General features: G+C 42.3%; 2 protein-coding genes across 8 annotated transcripts in view; one reads left to right on the top strand and one right to left on the bottom strand.

Moving 5' to 3' along the window:
- Positions 1–18,761, top strand: part of MAIP1 (matrix AAA peptidase interacting protein 1) — a 32,030-nt gene that overhangs the window by 8,843 nt on the left and 4,426 nt on the right. The window lies entirely within an intron of this gene.
- Positions 4,728–17,613, bottom strand: TYW5 (tRNA-yW synthesizing protein 5). 7 transcript variants are annotated; one of them, XM_075608701.1, is made up of 10 exons: positions 16,454–17,613; positions 14,490–14,585; positions 12,977–13,065; positions 10,944–11,098; positions 8,236–8,305; positions 7,977–8,021; positions 6,806–6,943; positions 6,259–6,346; positions 5,260–5,376; positions 4,728–5,014 (listed from the first exon to the last, which is right to left on the bottom strand). In XM_075608701.1, the coding sequence occupies exons 2-10, from the start codon at positions 14,530–14,532 to the stop codon at positions 4,758–4,760; spliced, it is 1,002 nt and encodes a 333-aa protein (XP_075464816.1). In that variant the 5' UTR covers positions 14,533–14,585; positions 16,454–17,613; the 3' UTR covers positions 4,728–4,757. The 7 variants fall into 7 exon arrangements, with proteins under 7 accessions (XP_075464816.1, XP_075464817.1, XP_075464818.1 ...); XM_075608702.1 differs by having other exon boundaries at positions 16,583–17,613; XM_075608703.1 differs by lacking the exon at positions 14,490–14,585.

Raw genomic sequence — 18,761 nt, 5'->3', positions numbered from 1 at the left:
CACTATTTTTTCGCTTGGAGCGGCAGTCACATTGATCATGTCTTTGCTAAGGATGATATCAGACAGACTGAGGGCTGATCCAAAATTACTAATAAGTAAAATTAATGTCACGGAGTAGAAGACTCCGCACCAGGAACTGATCTCTTGGTTCTACTCGCTAATCGATGTATGCAACGTCATAAAACGGCGTCACGTACCATCCTTAGCATAAGACCTTAGGTACATGCTGTCTGTGTTCTGATCACTCGAGCATTTGTTGCCATCACTGAATACTCTACACCAGCGGTGCGCAAACTGGGGGGTGCGTCCCCCAGACTTTATTGGGGGGTGCGGGCCGTGCGGCGGTTACAGAGGCCCCGAGCTAAGAGGGCGAGGCCTCTGTAGATTTATTTACTGGCTTCTTGTCCACGCGTCTCAATGGCAACGCGGCATCAAATGACGCCCGTTACCATGGAGACATGACGCCGCAGCGTCATTTGGCGCATTATTAGGTGGGAGGGGGGCGCGACCGAGTAGGCAGCAGGTAAGGGGGGGGCGCAGGCAGTTTGCGCACCGCTGCTCTACACATTGGTAGTGGTTGCCTTGAAGGTTAAGGCATTAATTTATATTTCACCAGGTACTGATCCTATGCTATTAGCCACTCGCTATCAATTTAATTAATTGATCCACGTTACATGAAGTGGCTTGTCTCACATATATACATTAGTTATAGGCACCACCAGTCTATTGGAAGAGATTATCTAATTCCCAACTATATACAGGCATACCCCGCTTTAAGTACACTCACTTTAAGTACACTCGCGAGTAAGTACATATCGCCCAATAGGCAAACGGCAGCTCACGCATGCGCCTGTCATCACGTCCTGAACAGCAATACCGGCTCCCTACCTGTACCGAAGCTGTGCGCAAGCAGGGAGCCTGTTACAAATGCGTTATTTACATCAGTTATGCACGTATATAACGATTGCAGTACAGTACATGCATCAATAAGTGGAAAAAGGTAGTGCTTCACTTTAAGTACATTTTCGCTTTACATACATGCTCCGGTCCCATTGCGTACGTTAATGCGGGGTATGCCTGTATGGCACTGGTGTACCTGCAACGGTTCATGTACTAAGGTGGATTATTAGGGCTACCTTGCCACTAACTTACTCTGTAGCTAGAGCTACATTAGCCCATATCTAGTATTTTGTAAAACTGTACAGACATACCCCGCATTAACGTACGCAATGGGACCGGAGCATGTATGTAAAGTGAAAATGTACTTAAGTGGAGAAAAGGTAGTGCTTCACTTTATCGATGCATGTACTGTACTGCAATCGTCATATACGTGCATAACTGATGTAAATAACGCATGTGTAACAGGCTCTATAGTCTCGCCGCTTGCTCACAGCTTCGGTACAGGTAGGGAGCTGGTATTACTGTTCAGGATGTGCTGACAGGCGCATGCGCGAGCTGCCGTTTGCCTATTGGGCGATATGTCCTTACTCACGAGTGTACTTAAAGTGAGTGTACTTAAAGCGGGGTATGCCTGTATTGTGTTTTGTTTTCTGTCAACTTTATTTAATGTTGTAAAATAATAGTAATGTTTTAACATACTCATCATACCAATACATCACCTGGGTTTGAGTGCTAGTTGATAGGAGCTTCTGTCCCTTGCACCTGCAAGTTTTACTTAACTGATACTCTATTGCTCCTGGTACCTACCCACTCCTGGACTGTAGCAAGAGCAGCTACCTCCCCCTCCCCCATTTATTTGATCTTAATTATTTAAATACCTAATTCTAATTATCCCATTTTTAGCTGATTTAAAAGCAGGGTTTTGCTTACTTTTGCACATACCCTGACTCTTAATTAGTACGATTTGTCTCATTGATCATTTTCTTTCAAAAGACATAGATTATCATGGAAAAACTATGGAATTTCTGTAATTATCATTGGGGTTCACAAACTTTTACTCACCACTGTATACCATGCCTGTCTTGTGGGTGTGATGTTTGCCAACAATTGTATAACGCTGTGTGCTTGGCAAATCCAAAGCACTTCTTCTCTACCACAACGCATTCTACCTACTGAAACTATCTGCCCCTACATTCTGTCAACTTTCCTGATTTGTTTTCTTGAAAGTTCTAGTAACAAATGCTCAACCTTTTTTCAGCAAAATGTGAGAATCCATGTTCCACCTGCTGTATTGCATCCCTGTGATTTACATGGATGCAGCTATGTTTGATGCTCTAATCCAAAAGACCAATGCTGGTACTACCATAATTTTGTATCAATTTTGCTTTTATATGATTTCTCTGGCAATCCAACCCTGACAGTATTTTATATTATACAGTGTAATTTTATATTATACAGTGTAATTTTATTTATCACTAACTGCCATAGGTGTTTGTTGCTGGACATGCCTTCCCCATCCCCAGTCTATTAGTAGTGCAAAATGAAAACTTTATTTACTTTTTCTGTTGCCCAAATTATTGTTGAGGGTTTTGGGGGGGTGGGTGCGAGATAAAGCAAAATAATAACGGGAAGGGGTGGGCAGGGGGTCTGAGATTTAAAAATAAATATTGATTTCATGAGGTGGTGCAACTGCATCTATACGAAAATATTGCACTGTTATGAACGTGTTGGTGGATGTTGAATGACCCATCGGATGTGCAGGTACTCTGGACTCGTAAAGGAATGGGGAGCATCATAGAAAAGGCTTTAATAGTGGGGGAAACTGATGATTCATGGAGTGGGAGTCCGCAAATCGATGTGGGATATCGAGCCAGATGTGTAAGTAACTGCTATTCAAGTTAATGGCAGTTAGCGCCAGATCAGATTTAGGTTCCAAAGCGCAATGCAGGATATTACAGCACAATTCCTGGGAATCTGTGATCAATTGTGTCGAGTCGTAACCTTTTCACAAAGCATTATTGCCTTGTGACTTTTTTTTTTTAGTACAGTGACTGGGCATTAATTAATTAGGAAGACTAGTATGCGGTTCCAACATCCATTGTTCAGGATGGAGTCTGGAGCACATGACTACTTCTAGTTTACATTAATAGGGGAATAATCTGATCCTTTTTAACTCCCTCAAGATCAGTTTGATAACAAGGTTATTAGCATAAAGCTAGATCTTTATTTCACTGCCCTGTGCTAAAATGAATGGGTTTCAGGAAAAATATAAAGCCAAATAATTAAGGAATGCATTAAAATTCTTTCCCATCAGATATTTGAATCCTTAAGTGTTAAGCCTTAAAGTGCCCTGGTACGTAGCTACTACATAATGGGGTCTGGCCCTTGGGAGGGCCATGAAGTAGTACAGTGGCTATGTCAAAAATAAAATGTTTGTTTTGTTAGGGAGATTGCATCCTAAGCTCAAAGCTGTCAACACTGACGAACAGAAGGGGGATGACAATTTGCTGTTTTATACGGTTTCTATGCTTCATTATTTTGAAACAATATTACTGTTTTTCTGTTTTATGGCACGCAGAAGTGAGGACAAAATATTTTGTGAATGATAAATGACAAACATTAATTTCTTCACTTTCTTTGAGAACTTCCTAGATTAACACTACACCTGCAGCCATAATGCATTACTGTAATAGTTATTTTTAAATCTGAATTTTGTAATAACGTAAACTTCCAGTTTATTTGCTGTGTTAAAAAAAAAATTTAGATGGAAAAAATTAGATAGCTATATATAGCTATCTATTTCAAATAACTTGTGGGGGTTGCAGGTAACTTCTTGATTTACTGTTGGTATAAAACCTGTAAACATTTAAAACACTATATAAATTCAAATCAATATATAGATTTATATTGTTACTAGTGTCCATGTAATTGGCAGCATCTTCAAGGTGTTCTCAATATATCTACATCCCTATATTAAATGCCCAATAGGAAAACCTTCCCCCAATTATTTAGCTAACAAACTAGTTTTTATATCCCACCTCCCTCCACCCCCCCCCCTCCACCCGCCCTTCCTTGATTCATTCATCTAGATTCTAGAAAATAGGTGATTTAGAAATGCTAATAAGCTCAGGTGCTATTTAAACATGTGTAGTTGCTTCGAGGTCCCTAATAACACTCTCCTAAAGTGGCATCATTGGTAAAGTGCTTACTGTTAAGAACACAATCCCAGCAAAGGTTGTGATAAGGTCACTTTACCAAGAAGAGGGTTTATGCTGGTCACAGTATAATGATAAACATGCATTAGGAAACCTAAAAGGTTAAGATATAGGGGGATGCTCCCATCAAAGCAGATGTATAAAAATAAACATTTTTTTCCCAAGAGAAAGCGGCAGCACTCCACTGCCAGAAATGTCTTACCTAGGTGCACTATGTAAAAATATTTCATACACAAATAGAGTAAACAAGGCACTCGGGTCTTAAAGTTAAGAAAAAAGTTTAATGCAAAAATCGGCATTTCTGTCCCATCAAAAACCTTTTTCAAGACATTTTTTCTGTACTTAAGACCTGAGTGCTCTCTCCCTACTGATGGGTTGCCAGAACGTGATTGATCCTGGCAGCAATTTTGTTTCCACCAGCTAAGTATTCTTGCCTAGTGGAAAATCTATTTAACGGGCCCTTATCTGCAGTCCACGGAGCGTTTGGAAGCGACTCATGCTTTTGTGGAACTGTGACATACATTTAGATAACTTGACAGAACTGAAACCTCAACAAGGGCAGTAACACTCAATGTGCGTTCCCAGTGAACAAATGTAGTAGGATAGCAAAAGTTCACAAGCGCTTTTCAGCACAAATAGCATTTATTCGTAGTTGCTGCTGTATGCTTTGGCCTGGATGCGTAAAACCATTCTCCTGGCGTAGAAATCCCTGTATTCCTCAGGCAGTTCATCCAATGTTTTCAATGCCCGATCTAAGATCTGCACTGCTCTAGAGGCTGCTGTGGGATCCTTGTTTCCATAGGTGTCCGTTTTATCGTAGCACTCGGAAGGTAGGTGTTTCCAAAAGACATTTACTCCTACTCCAAACTCCTCAGCAACGGTATTGTGAAACCACAAGGCTGTAACCCGTAACAAGGAAAGAGTTATTTGTACTGCCTTACCTGTATTATAATCTCTTATTATTTAGAGTGGAGAATGAACGATATTTAGAGTGGAGAATGAACGAGATGTAATCTACAAGTACAATGAGTGCTGGGCTAGAGCAACAATCTTGTATGCTTCTGGCACATGTAGAGAATGACTTGCCCCCAGCCAAGAGGCATTGGCTCTAGAACTAGGTTTTAAGGCAGATTGGGTAACTTACCAGGTATAAACAGCACGTCTCCTGCTTCTAAGTAACATTCATATCGTCTGGCTTTGGGAAAGAGAGGATATTTCATCAAGTCTGGGTTATCCACATCTAACACCTCTGATTTGTCCCCTGAAAACGAGATTGAAGGAGAAACGAGAGAGAGAGTGTTAAGGCTGCTTCCATAGTGAAGCGCGCTAGCTTTTGCACTCCTCGGCTGCAGCAGGAGATCTATCCTGTCTTGCAGGCAGAGGCAACGGGGAGCGCGGCCGTGACGTCACGGAGGTGGTGCTGCCACATTGAGCGAATCGCTTACGTGACCCAGTTAGAATGCGGGAAATACAAACCTGTTTGTAGCGCGACGCGCCGGTCTCCCCATAGCTCATGTGCACTATGCACTAATACATTGTAGTCCTAGTGTTTGTTTCGGCACCAGCTACGTAGCTCACGCCATATCCTGCACTATGGACGTAGCCTTATGCTGTTGCATGTCAGCAGGACCTGAGATATACAATAATGTATCCCAATAACAATTTGCTAACATTCTAATACATTAGGAAATTAGATTTTTTCATAACGTCCACTTAGCAGTGAAAACTTCCCTTTATTTTCCAAAGTAATCACATTTTGCCTTGACTCTGGATAGTCGTGAAAGTCACCCAAAATTTTACAAACTAAGTGGTGGGTTATATTTGTCAAGTAAGATTGGCGACAACAATTTCTAAAGTTGGCCTATTCTGCCAATTTTTCAATAACGGCGGGTGTGTGAAATTTGCAATTTTTGCTAATATTTTGCGTGTTACTATAGAAGGCGCATGTGTTCCAGATGTGAACAAAAAGAAAATAAAAGTGCGCTACTAGTATTACTGTGATGTCCTGTCACCACACGATTGTGACGTAAGACAGAATGTGACAAACCCCATGTGTTCCAGAGTTAAAGAAAATTAAATATTAGTGCTACGTTTTTAATATTCGGTGGGTAGGTAACATAAATAGGAAATTAATTCTCCATACCTGATAAATACAAATATGGTGCATCTCGTGGACTGTACAAAACAACTCGTTTCTTCCCTGTTACCTGGATAAGTAAGTTATCCATCACCTGGAAATATAACAATCACCGGTCAGTGCCAATTTTTGGTAAGAGAAACTCCTGCCTAAGTTACACAACATAGATACTGGGGGTAATACTGCTGCTATTCCAGACAGGATATTGGAACTAAAAAGCCCTGATACACCATGGGTATCACGGAAATGTAAGCTTGTATTTGTCAGTTTTTAAGATCTTATTTAGCCACAACTGAAAGTTGTCCTGAGGTTTTTGTATGCTGGCTGATGGGAAATGATGGATATTTCAGATAACAAATCCTTGGCAAAGCTGCATCTTGCATCTAGAACTCATGTTTTGGTTATTGGAATCTAACTCAAGTGATAAGAGGGTGTTTCATTCCTGGGATTTCTCTATAGCAAAATCAGTAAGCGGCAGTCACAGGCAAGTTCACTGTTAGGTGCCTGACGGCTTTTAGACTGCACTCTGGCTGGTATTGTAAAGGTCCCGTACATCGTAATGTGTCCAAAGCTGTAGCCCTGGAGAGCTAATGCGGAAAACGCTGGAGAAAAACTGGTCCTCCTCGAAGAACTTTGGTATCTGGATGTCTGCAGCCAACTCTGGAAACTGCTTACTGATGTCAGCAATATCCTGCATGCAGAAGAAAACCCAGTGAGCACAGCTCATAACATAACATGGTATCTGTAAATAGGAGCCTATTAAAAGTTAAGTCTTCACACTAAACGGTTAAGACTTAACTCATTAGTGGTGTGCTCCTAAATGAACTTCTGACTTTAGGGCATTTTTCTCTTTATGTCTAAAGGTTGTTGTCTTGTGGTCTGCACATTCTTTTGGTTCTGTGATGTACCCCCTTACTATTGAACAAATGGAACATTAATACTGATTCCACTTTGATATTTAGTGGCTACAAAGGGAGGGTTTTCCCCTTTTCTTTTGAGTTTAATTTTTAACTTCTGGAATTGTCCTCTTTTCCAACAACGGTTCTAGTTTATTGTGTGCCCCTTTTCTCCATTCATTTTTAGTTTCACAAATAAATACTTTTGAGTTTCTTGGGCCAGAAGTTAGGAAATATGTTATGTATATTTTTAATAATATAGCAGCAACAACGTATGCAGAACTTTACACACCAAAAAAAAGACAATAGAATACAAGGAATTATAGTACAATAAGCACAACAGATCGATAGAAAATGAAATCCCTTCCCCCGAAGAGCTTACAAGACATGTTGTGCGACTTACAGAGACAATAGGGAAAGGAATCAGTGCAGTGGGTGACAGTTGTTTCCCACAATGGTTGTGAAGTGCCTCTGTGGGTTTGAGGCGTAGTAGTCATGTGGTTAGGTTATTGAAATGCTTCATTTAGATAATAGGTTTTCAGATTCGATGGCGGTAATAGAAGGTGCTTGGGATATAGTGTGTGTGATGGGAAAAAGGTCCAAGGCAAGAGAGCAGTAGAGGTGGGAAGGAGGCTCGAGCACAGAAGACTACCGGTAGTAGCGAGAAATCAAAGCTGATCCGTATGTTGGAGTGGACTTGGAAATACAAGCACTAGATCAATTAAAGAAACATTTGAAAAATAAATGGCACATGGGTATATGAATTAAAGTATAGATTTACCATTTACTTGTGTCTAAAATACATTTATGTGACATTCCTTCCTTTACCTTACGTGGGTCTTCACCCAATGATCGGAGGTAGTATTTTTCATCCTGAGAGAGAGAGAGATCAGTTACAAAGTGTCATTTTCTCTCACAACAAATGTGTGCTGAATATATTGACCCGTTTATAGAGACTCAACTACGTTTTGTTACCACATCTTAACAGCCACGGAGGCAGCGGTTATTCCCAAAGCATCCTCCCCACTGTGTCTGTGTTGAGTATCCATGTGCAAAGTAGAGAGAAAAAAATGCTGTAAGTTATTACCTGGGAAATAAAGTAGTCTGGGTGTTTGTTCTCAGCTGCCCTTCGTACAAAAGTATCAAATGGCAGAGTTCTGAAATAGAACAACAAGAGATGCAAATTGTTTCTGGCACCTCTGGATGCAAAAGGGTTAACAATTGCACTGCCTGAAAAACCCAATAGTACATCATCTTTAGTTTGACAGCTCTCTGATCAGACAAGTTACAGTGTGTAAATAAGTGATAAACTCTCCCATGAGTGTATCTGTATGCATGATGTGCAATAGAGTGAATGAACCAGATATTTGGACCTATGGAAGATATGTGAATTGTATCTCAGTAGCCCTGACATCACAGGTGACCATGAATAGAACAATAATTTGGTTGGGCACAAGGCAAGTTGTCAGTGTCAGATGCATAGTGTAATTCACCCTACGCAATCCAAGAGGGGAAAACCACCAGTAGTGTGGCTGCAATGTCTCCTTTATATATAAACACACACACACACACTTTGTGTTTCCTCTTTTCTCTTTCCAGTGGAAGAAATACAAAAGACAATATAAAATTGGTAGTGTAGGACCTGCTCATAGGATCTACCTTGAAGTGGTTGCAGGCTTAACATCTCTTGGCCAAAGATTGAACTAAATGATTCATACTTATGAGAAGAATAAATATACAAAAAACATATACTGTAGTAATCAACTAAATAAGTTGTCATATTGGATGTGTATTGGGGCTTCTTTGTTTATTTTTATAGCAACATCCGTGTCCATAATAGCACTTTAATAAGCGTGACAAAATAAGAGGAGAGAGACATCCTGGGAATAAGTGCTACAGACCTATTCCCTGTTCTGAAGAGCTTAATAAAACCGCATACAGTCAGGATTGTGGCTTTATAGAATACAGATTTAGCAGGCTTCATTGTCCACTCTGGTGCATTATCTTAAAATAAGTTGTGATATTCTGCAAAACGCTGCCATTGAATCCAATGGAAACTTTGTTATAGTCTGCGTTATCAGGAGATATGTTATCTGGGGTAAAAATGTAACACGCTACACTACATCTGTGCTTTTCCTAAGAGATCTGCCCAAAACCTAAATTAAGATGGCTGCTAAGTCCCTCCTGCCTTGTGATTTTGCTGCACTTCAAAGAGCCTTCTCAGTGGAGCTCGGGATAAGACTGCTTCTATGGTAAAGCTGTTTGCAGTGTGCAGGTAGAAATAGCTCTGTCCTTCATGACGAAGCAAGTGAGACCTGTGGACACTACTGCATGCATTGGGCATTTTAATATGAGACAATAACATTAAAAAAAAGATTGTACTGTGGCTACTATGTTATGGGCTCCGGCACTCCAGGGGAAGCATGACATAGTGACTACGTTATGGGCTTTCTGTTCGTTTAATAGGGGAGATCGCATTCTGTGCTCCTGTGGAGCGCTGAACATGATCCAGCTGGAAGAGGATTTCTCTTCCGTTCGCCTCATCACTAATGTCGGTGTCACGTGATCGTGATGTGCCGGATAGGCTATGGCACTCTGGTACTTTGGCCCCTCCGGGAACTCAGAGGGTTAAACGGAATCAGAATGAGATCACTTTCTCTATATCATCCCGGCTAGCCCTCTGCTGACAAACTTAACATGTCAAAGACGAAGCTCCTCATACTTCCCCCTAGCCCAGCCATACTGCCCCCTTCTACATTACTGTTGGCTGTACTATCATACTTCCAGTATCACAAGTATGCTGCCTAGGGGTCACATTCTCCTCTCACATTCACAATGTAGTAAAAAACCTGTCATCTTTTTCCTCTGTAACATTGCATAGATACGACCTTTCCTCTGTCACTCTACTGCTAAAACTCTAACTCTGGCCTTCATTCTCTCCTGTCTCGACTATTATAACCTTCTACTGTCCGGCCTTCCTGCCTCGTCTGTCTCCCCTACAATTTATCCTAAATGCTGCTGCTAGAATCACTTTACTCTCTCCTAAATCTGTCTCTCCTGCTGAAATCCCTCTCCTTGCTTCCTATTAAACTCTGTATCACTTCCAAAATTCTCCTCTCTTTAAGGCTACACACTCTTCTACCCCTCCTTACATCTCGGCCCTAATTTTTTGCTATACACCTGCCCAACTTTTGCGTTCTTCTCAAGGATGTCTTCTTTATACCCCTTTTGTATCTAAAGCTATCTCCCACCTAAAACCTCTCACACTGCACCACACCTCTGAAATGTCCTTCCCGTCAATAGCCGACTGGCACCCTCTCTCTCCACCTTTTAGAAACTTTGTTAAAACAAACCTCTTTAATGAAGTATATGGGTAGCGCCACTGGCTGATACATGATACTATACATCTCATATGCATTGACCATGGCCCCGTGCAGACACACTTGCCAGAACACCTTCCTTCTGTCCCTGTAAATTCTCCCCACTTAGATTGTAAGCTCTTCAGGACAGGGACTTTTTCCTATTGTTACTTTTATGTCGGAAGCGCTTATTCCCAATATGTTTTAGAATGTTGTCACGTGTATTACTGCTGAAAAGCACTATGTACATGAATGGCGCTATATAAATAAAGATATACAGGTACATGTATACTTTGAAAGTAGGTTACTATTGGCGGAACTGCATCTTTTATCAACCAAGCGCCAGACCCCAGTTGTCTCTCCCCTTTCCTGGGTAAAGAAGACAGGTACTTAGAAATTCCAGCCTTTGTGCGCTAGATGTTTGATGATGGAGCACCTGTACATGAAGTTCTTCTTGATGAAGTCCATTTGTGGCACCTCAGATACGTGGATCTTCACCTCCCGACCTCCCCCTGTCCTACTTATGTAATCCACGGTCCATTTGCTTCTGCAAACGCCCAAGTCCAAACCTTTCAGGACCGCTGGCTTTCTCTGCAAACAGAAAAAAGCGTTTTCACTTCCAAAGTGTCGCTTCTGCAAATATCTTTTAACCTCTTGATGCCAGAAGGGCGTGACCCCCTCCAGCATTCAAGGGGTTAAAGACTTTAATTTCTATTTCTTCCACATAACATTGGATGAAGTTAGAAACAATAATATTTGTGATTTAATTATACAGCACAAGTGGTTACGGGATATAAGCTAAAAGCCAATTTGAAAATGTTTTACATTTAAGGCTGACCTGATAAGGATTTTTTTTTAACACAGTTTCTGCAATTTTTTTTGTTATTCTGCTTATCATGACCATAAAAAGATTGAAATTTGACATTTTTTCTTTATCACATTTAAAGGAGCAATCCAAGCATTTTTTTTTACCCAGGATTGAAACAGGGGGTTTCCAGAGCTGAACCCCACTAATTTCAACTCTGGGCACCCACTACTTCCGGAGATACCGGTATCTGCTCTGAGCAAGCTTGGCTTTAATGTTTAAAGCGCCCGTATCGTATGGGCCAATAGGAAGCTGAACCCAACGACGCCACGGCTTCGTATAGGCTCGCGGGAGATTTGAACAACAGTCATTACGTGAACCCTGGTAGCCAAGCAGAGTGGCTACCGGCACCTACTACAGAGGTAAGCAGGGGGTCCTCGGATCTGAAATGAATGTGGTTCAACTCCGGAGACCCCCTGCTTTAATCCTGTGTTTAAAAAAAAAAAAGTGTTTTTTTCCTTTAAAAAAGAGCATGTATTCACACCCCCCCCCCCCCCCCCCCAACGTGCAAGTAGCTGGTCAGGAATCGCCCGATCAGCATGAGCGCCTCGTGAGTGTCACTCATGATGTCACGTGAGAGGTTCGTACTCATTGGCTGAACCGCGCACGTGACCAGGGCAAGCGCAACAAATACAAAAATATTTGTCTCGCCAAGCATCGCACCTCTGCACGGGCGCGCACAATTTACTTTAATTGTTTTGATCGCGCACTCCCTCGTCCAGGCTGAGAGATCGAGCGCTCCCTCGTCCAGGCTGAGAGATCGAGCGCTCCCTCGTCCAGGCTGAGAGATTGAGCGCTCCCTCGTCCAGGCTGAGAGATCGAGCGCTCCCTCGTCCAGGCTGAGAGATCGAGCGCTCCCTCGTCCAGGCTGAGAGATTGAGCGCTCCCTCGTCCAGGCTGAGAGATTGAGCGCTCCCTCGTCCAGGCTGAGAGATTGAGCGCTCCCTTGTCCAGGCTGAGAGATTGAGCGCTCCCTCGTCCAGGCTGAGAGATCGAGCGCTCCCTCGTCCAGGCTGAGAGATCGAGCGCTCCCTCGTCCAGGCTGAGAGATTGAGCACTCCCTCGTCCAAGCTGAGAGATTGAGCGCTCCCTCGTCCAGGCTGAGAGATTGAGCGCTCCCTCGTCCAGGCTGCGAGATCGAGCGCTCCCTCGTCCAGGCTGCGAGATCGAGCACTCTCTTGCTTTTGCGCCGTGCGAGCAGAGGCGATTAGTGTAGGGGTGTGCCTGTGATGTCACGTGAACTGTTCGCCCTCATTGGCTGAACCGCGGACGTGACCAGGGCAAGCGCGACAAATTCAAAATAATTTTTCGGCAAGCAGCTGAGCGCAGAGCGCTCACGGGCACGTGCGCGCACACTCAGGACAAACATTGTCGCAATGTGTTGGAGCACGGGCGCGCATGCGCGCTCAGCTTCACCTTGGACACGGCCATAACATTTCAAATGCTTATCAGATTTAAAAATAAAAAATAAAAAAACTTGGAAAGGGCACGAAGCGATCTCCTAGTAAAGCAAGTAAAACATGGACTGCTACTTTGAAACATATTCCTAAACAGTTTGGAGTCACAAAACCTGTAAGGTTTTTTTTTTTTTCACACGCACTTACCCGTGGATAAACGTCCTGCAGAAACCTTTGCTTATCTACGTCCGTGTAATGGGGCAAAGGGATTTTTGGCTGCCGGAACTCCATGGCACCTGCACGAATGAGAGGGATACAACAAATACTTTTAGGGGTTTCTTACTATTGCACGTGTTAAAAGGGGTCATGTATCAAAGTCTCCTGGCTGCAAAATGGAAGCAAAAATATTGCATCATGTTCATCAAAGAGCCCACAAAATCTCACTTTATCCTAAGGGTTTTTTTTTCTTTTACTAAAATGTGCTGCAATGTTTTCGTTCTAGTTTTGCACCAGATACTGATACATAACAACCTCTATGCCTTTTTTTTTAATGTTGCCCTTCTATTGTAAGTGCGTGTTTTCCCAACGGATGATGGACGGAGCAGAATGCCAGATTGTACCGACTGTAACAAAACAAGGTGAACAACTGCTGTTATTAACTCACTAAGTAGAATAAAAACAGAAAAAACGCCCCGAAAATAAATAGGAAAAATAGCAAACTGCAGCCAAAGAGCCGGACAGGACAGGACAATGTCCCGCTCATCCCACACAGAACTTACAACGAAACACACTACACACTTAAAAATGTTGTATTTATTTAAGGCACCAACCTATTCCACAGCGCAGTATAACGGCTGTGTGAAGATCATTACATTATAATGACAACTGGTACAGTAGCTAAGGAGGCCCTCTGCTCCCAAGAGCTTACAATCTAACAGGAAGGAAGAGAGGAAGCATGAGGTACAGAGGGACGTGGAGGATGGTGTGTTACTTAAAGTTCCTTGGCAGGAAGCAAACAGCTGCGATGCTCTAAGTTCTGTAACAGATGATGGGCGTTATAGACGAGGCAGGAGGGATGATGCACACACATCGTGAAATAGTGAAATAAACCTTTACAGCAGGGGTCTCAAACTCAGTCGTCAAGGGCCACCTAAAGACTAGCTTTTATGGATATCCCTGCTTCAGCACAGGTGGCTCAATCGAAGACTGACTGCTGAACGGATATCCATAAAACCTGGCCTGTTGGTGGCCCTTGATGACTGAGTTTGAGACTCTTGCATTACATTCATGGGCAAATGCTCATTTTCCAGGGAGTGACCGGGCTGACCACTCCCGATCAAAATGGAAATAGAGTCCCTGCCGGCCAATCCGGGACCTAGTGCGATCATGGGATCAATTCTGGAGCAATCACATGACCCGGAAGTGATAGAGGTCCGTCGGCATTCATGGTGCCAACGGACACCCGACACCCCTTGCAATATAAAATGTTAAAAACATATTGGACGAAGAAGTAACAAGAAATACAGAAGGAAAGAGCGGCACAGAGAATGTAGCGCTGCACATTACAGCACTTACAGGAACAGGGAATCCCACATGCCACATCTCTGTAAGCAATCACTCAGAAGCCTGCAGAAGTTTAATTGATATAAAGTATCTTGCACCCTAAGCATGTCCTGCTCTTTCTATAAAAAAATGTATAGTGTTAAAATCATGGTTTTACCTGCTGAGGTTACCATGGCACTCGGCTCTGGGGAGAGCTCCATTTTAACCTCCTTTTAATATTTAAAAGGCGTATCTCCTGAACGGTACATCAGGTCTTCAAAATAAAAAACAGTGTTAGAAAGGGCATAAACAGATATATAAAAGAAAATGCTGCTGCTTCAAGCTCCATTCCATGTGAATGGTGTTGAAATCATCCTCTTCAAGTGAAGGTGGCTTCACAGCTTAGCGAATAGGGTTCAAAAACATGAATCATGCCATCCTACTTTAAAAACCTGTGCAAAAGAAATCAGCAGGTAGGGAGGTTTGTGCATTAATTTAACAAACTATTTTATGCGAAAGAAACCCGGGGAGCGCAGGTGAACATAATCTCCTTATTGGCTAAACCCGGGTTGCAGCAGCCAGCCAGCCACCCCCTTGCATCTTCTGCACATGCAAAGTAGCACGTGCACAGGAAATGTCACTACGTTAGGTGCTCGGCCATCTCCTCCCCTCACCGGAGAGAAACAGTGTGCCTGAAGAAAAGTTCCTTCCTCTAACCCTGGGTCTTTTCTGAACTCTGGAAACGTGAACGAAGTGTGAGGGTACCTGGGGTCGCTGAGAACCACTACTTTTTAGTGCACAACCCAGCAGCACCACTTCTTTTATTCAATGACTAATAATTCCACTTTCTATTTAAAGTCAAAATTGATTCATTTAACGAACCCCATCAACATAGCATAAATCTTTCTAAAATATGGTTAGAATAGCTTTACCGCTACTTTTTTAAAGACACGTTGTTACAGATTTTAACCAATAGGTTTGAGTATTGGACCCTCCAACATTTGGCACATAAAAAACTGGTACTGGACACTGCCTGCAGGACAACTGGAAGAAATATTACTTGTGCCTGGCGAGTGCCATTGTATTAATAATATGCCAGCTAGTAACCCCAACATGCCAGCCAGTAACCCCACTATGCCATTATAACCAGCATTGAGTCCTAATAATCCGAGAGAAATCCTTGCCGGCTATAGAAGGAAGAGAGAGGAGGTTATAGAGTCACTTCCTTTTATAAACAATGCGACCATGGGCAATTCTCTCTATCTCCCTGTGCCTCAAGCACCAAAAACATAGATTGTATTGTAGGGCAGAGACCCGTGCCTGCAAAATGTCTAAGTAAAGCGCTACATAAAACAAGCAGCGCTATACAAGAACATGTTGTTATTATTATTATTATTAGGCATCATACTACCTGCAAGTATTTCTCTTTTTGTTTCGTAAGAGCATTATAACAGGTGCTACGTACTATGTTATTAAATACTTAACAGGAAACTATTTTTTAGGACTTGTTATGAGACGTGTTAATTATTATTAAATTAACAAGTTTGTGCCACTATTTAATGTCCATTGTGTGGAAACTATCTATTAACTGCAAATATCGTGGACAGGAAAATACATTTTGAGGGAGATTCTCCAAGCGATAGTTATTGCACAGCGATCCCCCATTATAAACTGTGATTCAAGTCAAATCAGTCTGTAAAAATCTGTAGTGGAGCGTGTCTACATTTATCTGGAAGTGCAGAGATAACATAATTATATGAAAGTGGAATATATATCCAGAAAATATCATTAATGGATTTTATGTTTGTTGCACTTATGGCTGTGTCTCTTTTATAGAGTGCTACATACACAGTAGGCACTATATAAATAATAATATATTTGTACAGACATATAATAATCATGCAGTGCTATGGATTTATGGCTAATAGTTAAAGTCTATATATTGACGCCACAATCTATTATTTAAAGGTGATGTTTTAAACTGGAATCATTTATTTATTCTTAATCTTGGCCCTATATTGTATTTTTTATGTCGGTTTATATATTAAGTGGGTTTCCCCTGGGTGTACAACTTCAACAAAGTGTTACTGAATACTACTAATTAGTATTTTAAAATGTGAATTAAATCATATTGTTGTGTACTTGATGGGGACACTCATCTTTGTGAGTGCATGTTTCCGGGGGGGCAGATTTGGCCACTACACAGGTCGGCAAGATGGCGCTGCCCATGGGGAGTAGGTTGTGGCGATCAGCGCTCCGCTTTTCCCCGACCTATCTCCTGAGGCCGCAGTGTCAGCGCCGGGGCCTTCTCCGCCTCTCTCCCACGGGTTCCCCTTTCCTGGCCCGGAAGTACAGCGCGGATCCCGGTCCCCGCAGGGTGGTGGTGGTCGGGGTGCCCAACCCGCTAATATGGTGCCGGAGTCGCGTCTACTTCTTCCTCATCCGGGCTTACTTCGACCGGGACTTCAGCATAGAGGAGTTCACGGAGGGGGCCAAGCAAGTGAGGGGGAGAGAGGAGGGTACCTGGGTGACAAACCAGAGAGGGGTGGGGGAAAGAGCCACACTAGAGGAAAGAGGCACCCAAGTGCCAATTAGAGATAGGTGGGGGAGACAACCACCAAGAGGGTCATGCTGGAGAGAGAAACTCCAGGCAAAGAGCGAGAGTAAAACTACAGGAGATGGGTTAAAACTAGAGATGAGGGGGGTTAAAACTAGAGATGAGGGGGCTCAACGAGAGGAAAGAGACCCCCAGGGGCTAAACTAGAAATGCGGGGGGAAAGGGTCAAACTGGAACAAGGGGACCCAGGGAAAAAGAGGGAGACGGTAAAACGAAACGAAAAAGTCAAACTGGCGAGAGGCGCTCGCGAAGGTCAAACTGGAGAGGATAGAAGTGGGTCAAATTAGGACCCCTAGTGGAGAGGGACCCCCATATGCCAAACACAGGTGGGTGAGAGAGGGCCAAGTTAACGAGGGGAGCTGACTTGCACAAAACTGCAGGCAGAGAGGAGCCCCTGAGGGCCAAACTAGAGGGAGAAGGAAAGACCCAGGGGTCCAGAAAGTGAGGAGATCATCTTGGGCCCCCAAGTTTCAAGCTGAAGAGCGGGAAGAGGTGAGGGGGGAACAAACTTGAGACGATGGATGGAGGAGGCACCGACTGGACCTAGGATGTGAGGAGAGGGAGAATCCTGGGACGGGAAAAGAGGGGTGTGGGGGCTGACAGCCTATCAGACTGTGTATGGTAAAGAACATGTCTGCATTGGTAGTCAAGCAAGTGAGAAGGTGAAACAGTGAGGGAGTATGTGTGGTAAATTTTGTGTAGCGTAACAGGGAGCTGAAGACAGGAAGGAAATATTGTGCTCGGCGACTTTTTAATATCCTCCCTTAAAGACACATGACACATTCTGTACCTTAACTCCAATAATTTCTTCTTTTTTTATTTATTTCATTTTTTATTCAAATGTTATTCTGAGTTCACTGCCTTATACAATATTTCAAAGTACATTAAGCATTGTAGACAAACTGAATTTGCAAGTTACAATTACTTATACATTGTATATTGCAGTTATCTTGACCTAACAATTGCAAGATTTAATATAAAAATAAAAAAAAAACATTAGAAGTTAATATTAAGGAGCGTTCAATATACTTTTACAGGAGTAGTAGTAAATTGACTAATAATTTGCACTTCCCCTTTAATCTTTATCCACACAATGTTAATACTTGTACATTATTAGTGTTAATACTTGTACATTATTCGGTGTAGTAGGAACTTTAGTATTTTAAGCCCAATAGATCAGTTCAAAACAATCCCTAGTCGCCTCTTAAGTATTCATGATTAGGAAACCAGATTTTTATAGGATTTTGATATTTATGTCCGCTTTTCCATTATTCTAATAAACTCTATTCTTTCACACCATTCTTCTATAGTTGGGACAGAGGTTTTTTTCACGTTCTGGCTAAGATATTTTTGGCAGCAAAAATTAGCTGCTTAATTAAGGTTTTTATATGTCTAGGGATGACTGTATATAGGCTTGTACATAGGCAGGCTTATAACGCTTTGGTCAAAGGGTTTAAAGCTGCAGTTCAAGCTACCGTTTAAAAAAAAATATATATATATATTTTTTTCCCATTCAATATGTGCATCAATACAATCTGCACACTGACAAGTGATTACCTAAGCTGCAGATCGATCCGTTCTCCTGTAATCGACTGTAATAGATTTCTTGCTCAGGGTTATTTAATTCAGTTCTGGCATAGCATGTTGGGCAATGTAGTTCCTAGAATATGATTGACTGGCCAGTTACTAGATACAATTGGTTCACTGCAAGAGAGAGGGTGGGACTCGAGCCAGAGCCTATCAGAAGGGGAAGGGGGCTAGCACTTTGGAAATGTTTCCTACATTCAAAACATTACAAATGTCTTAAAAAAAATTATTATTATTATTTTAAAT

This window comes from Ascaphus truei, chromosome 7 (assembly GCF_040206685.1).
Source record: "Ascaphus truei isolate aAscTru1 chromosome 7, aAscTru1.hap1, whole genome shotgun sequence".
NCBI classification, from domain to species: Eukaryota; Metazoa; Chordata; class Amphibia; order Anura; family Ascaphidae; genus Ascaphus; species Ascaphus truei.
The sequence above is the reverse complement of the archived record's forward strand: the minus strand, read 5'-3'. Positions and strand labels throughout refer to the sequence as shown.

Bases quoted from the DNA above. Each gene is read 5' to 3' on its own strand.
- TYW5 (XM_075608701.1), bottom strand. From the start codon at position 14,532: ATGGAGCTCTCCCCAGAGCCGAGTGCCATGGTAACCTCAGCAG. The intron at 8,306-10,943 runs GTGCTCCATCAT...GTTCTATTTCAG, and splicing joins AAGAAGAACTTCATGTACAG to AACTCTGCCATTTGATACTT. The intron at 6,944-7,976 runs GTAAAGGAAGGA...TTCTGCATGCAG, and splicing joins TGGGTGAAGACCCACGTAAG to GATATTGCTGACATCAGTAA.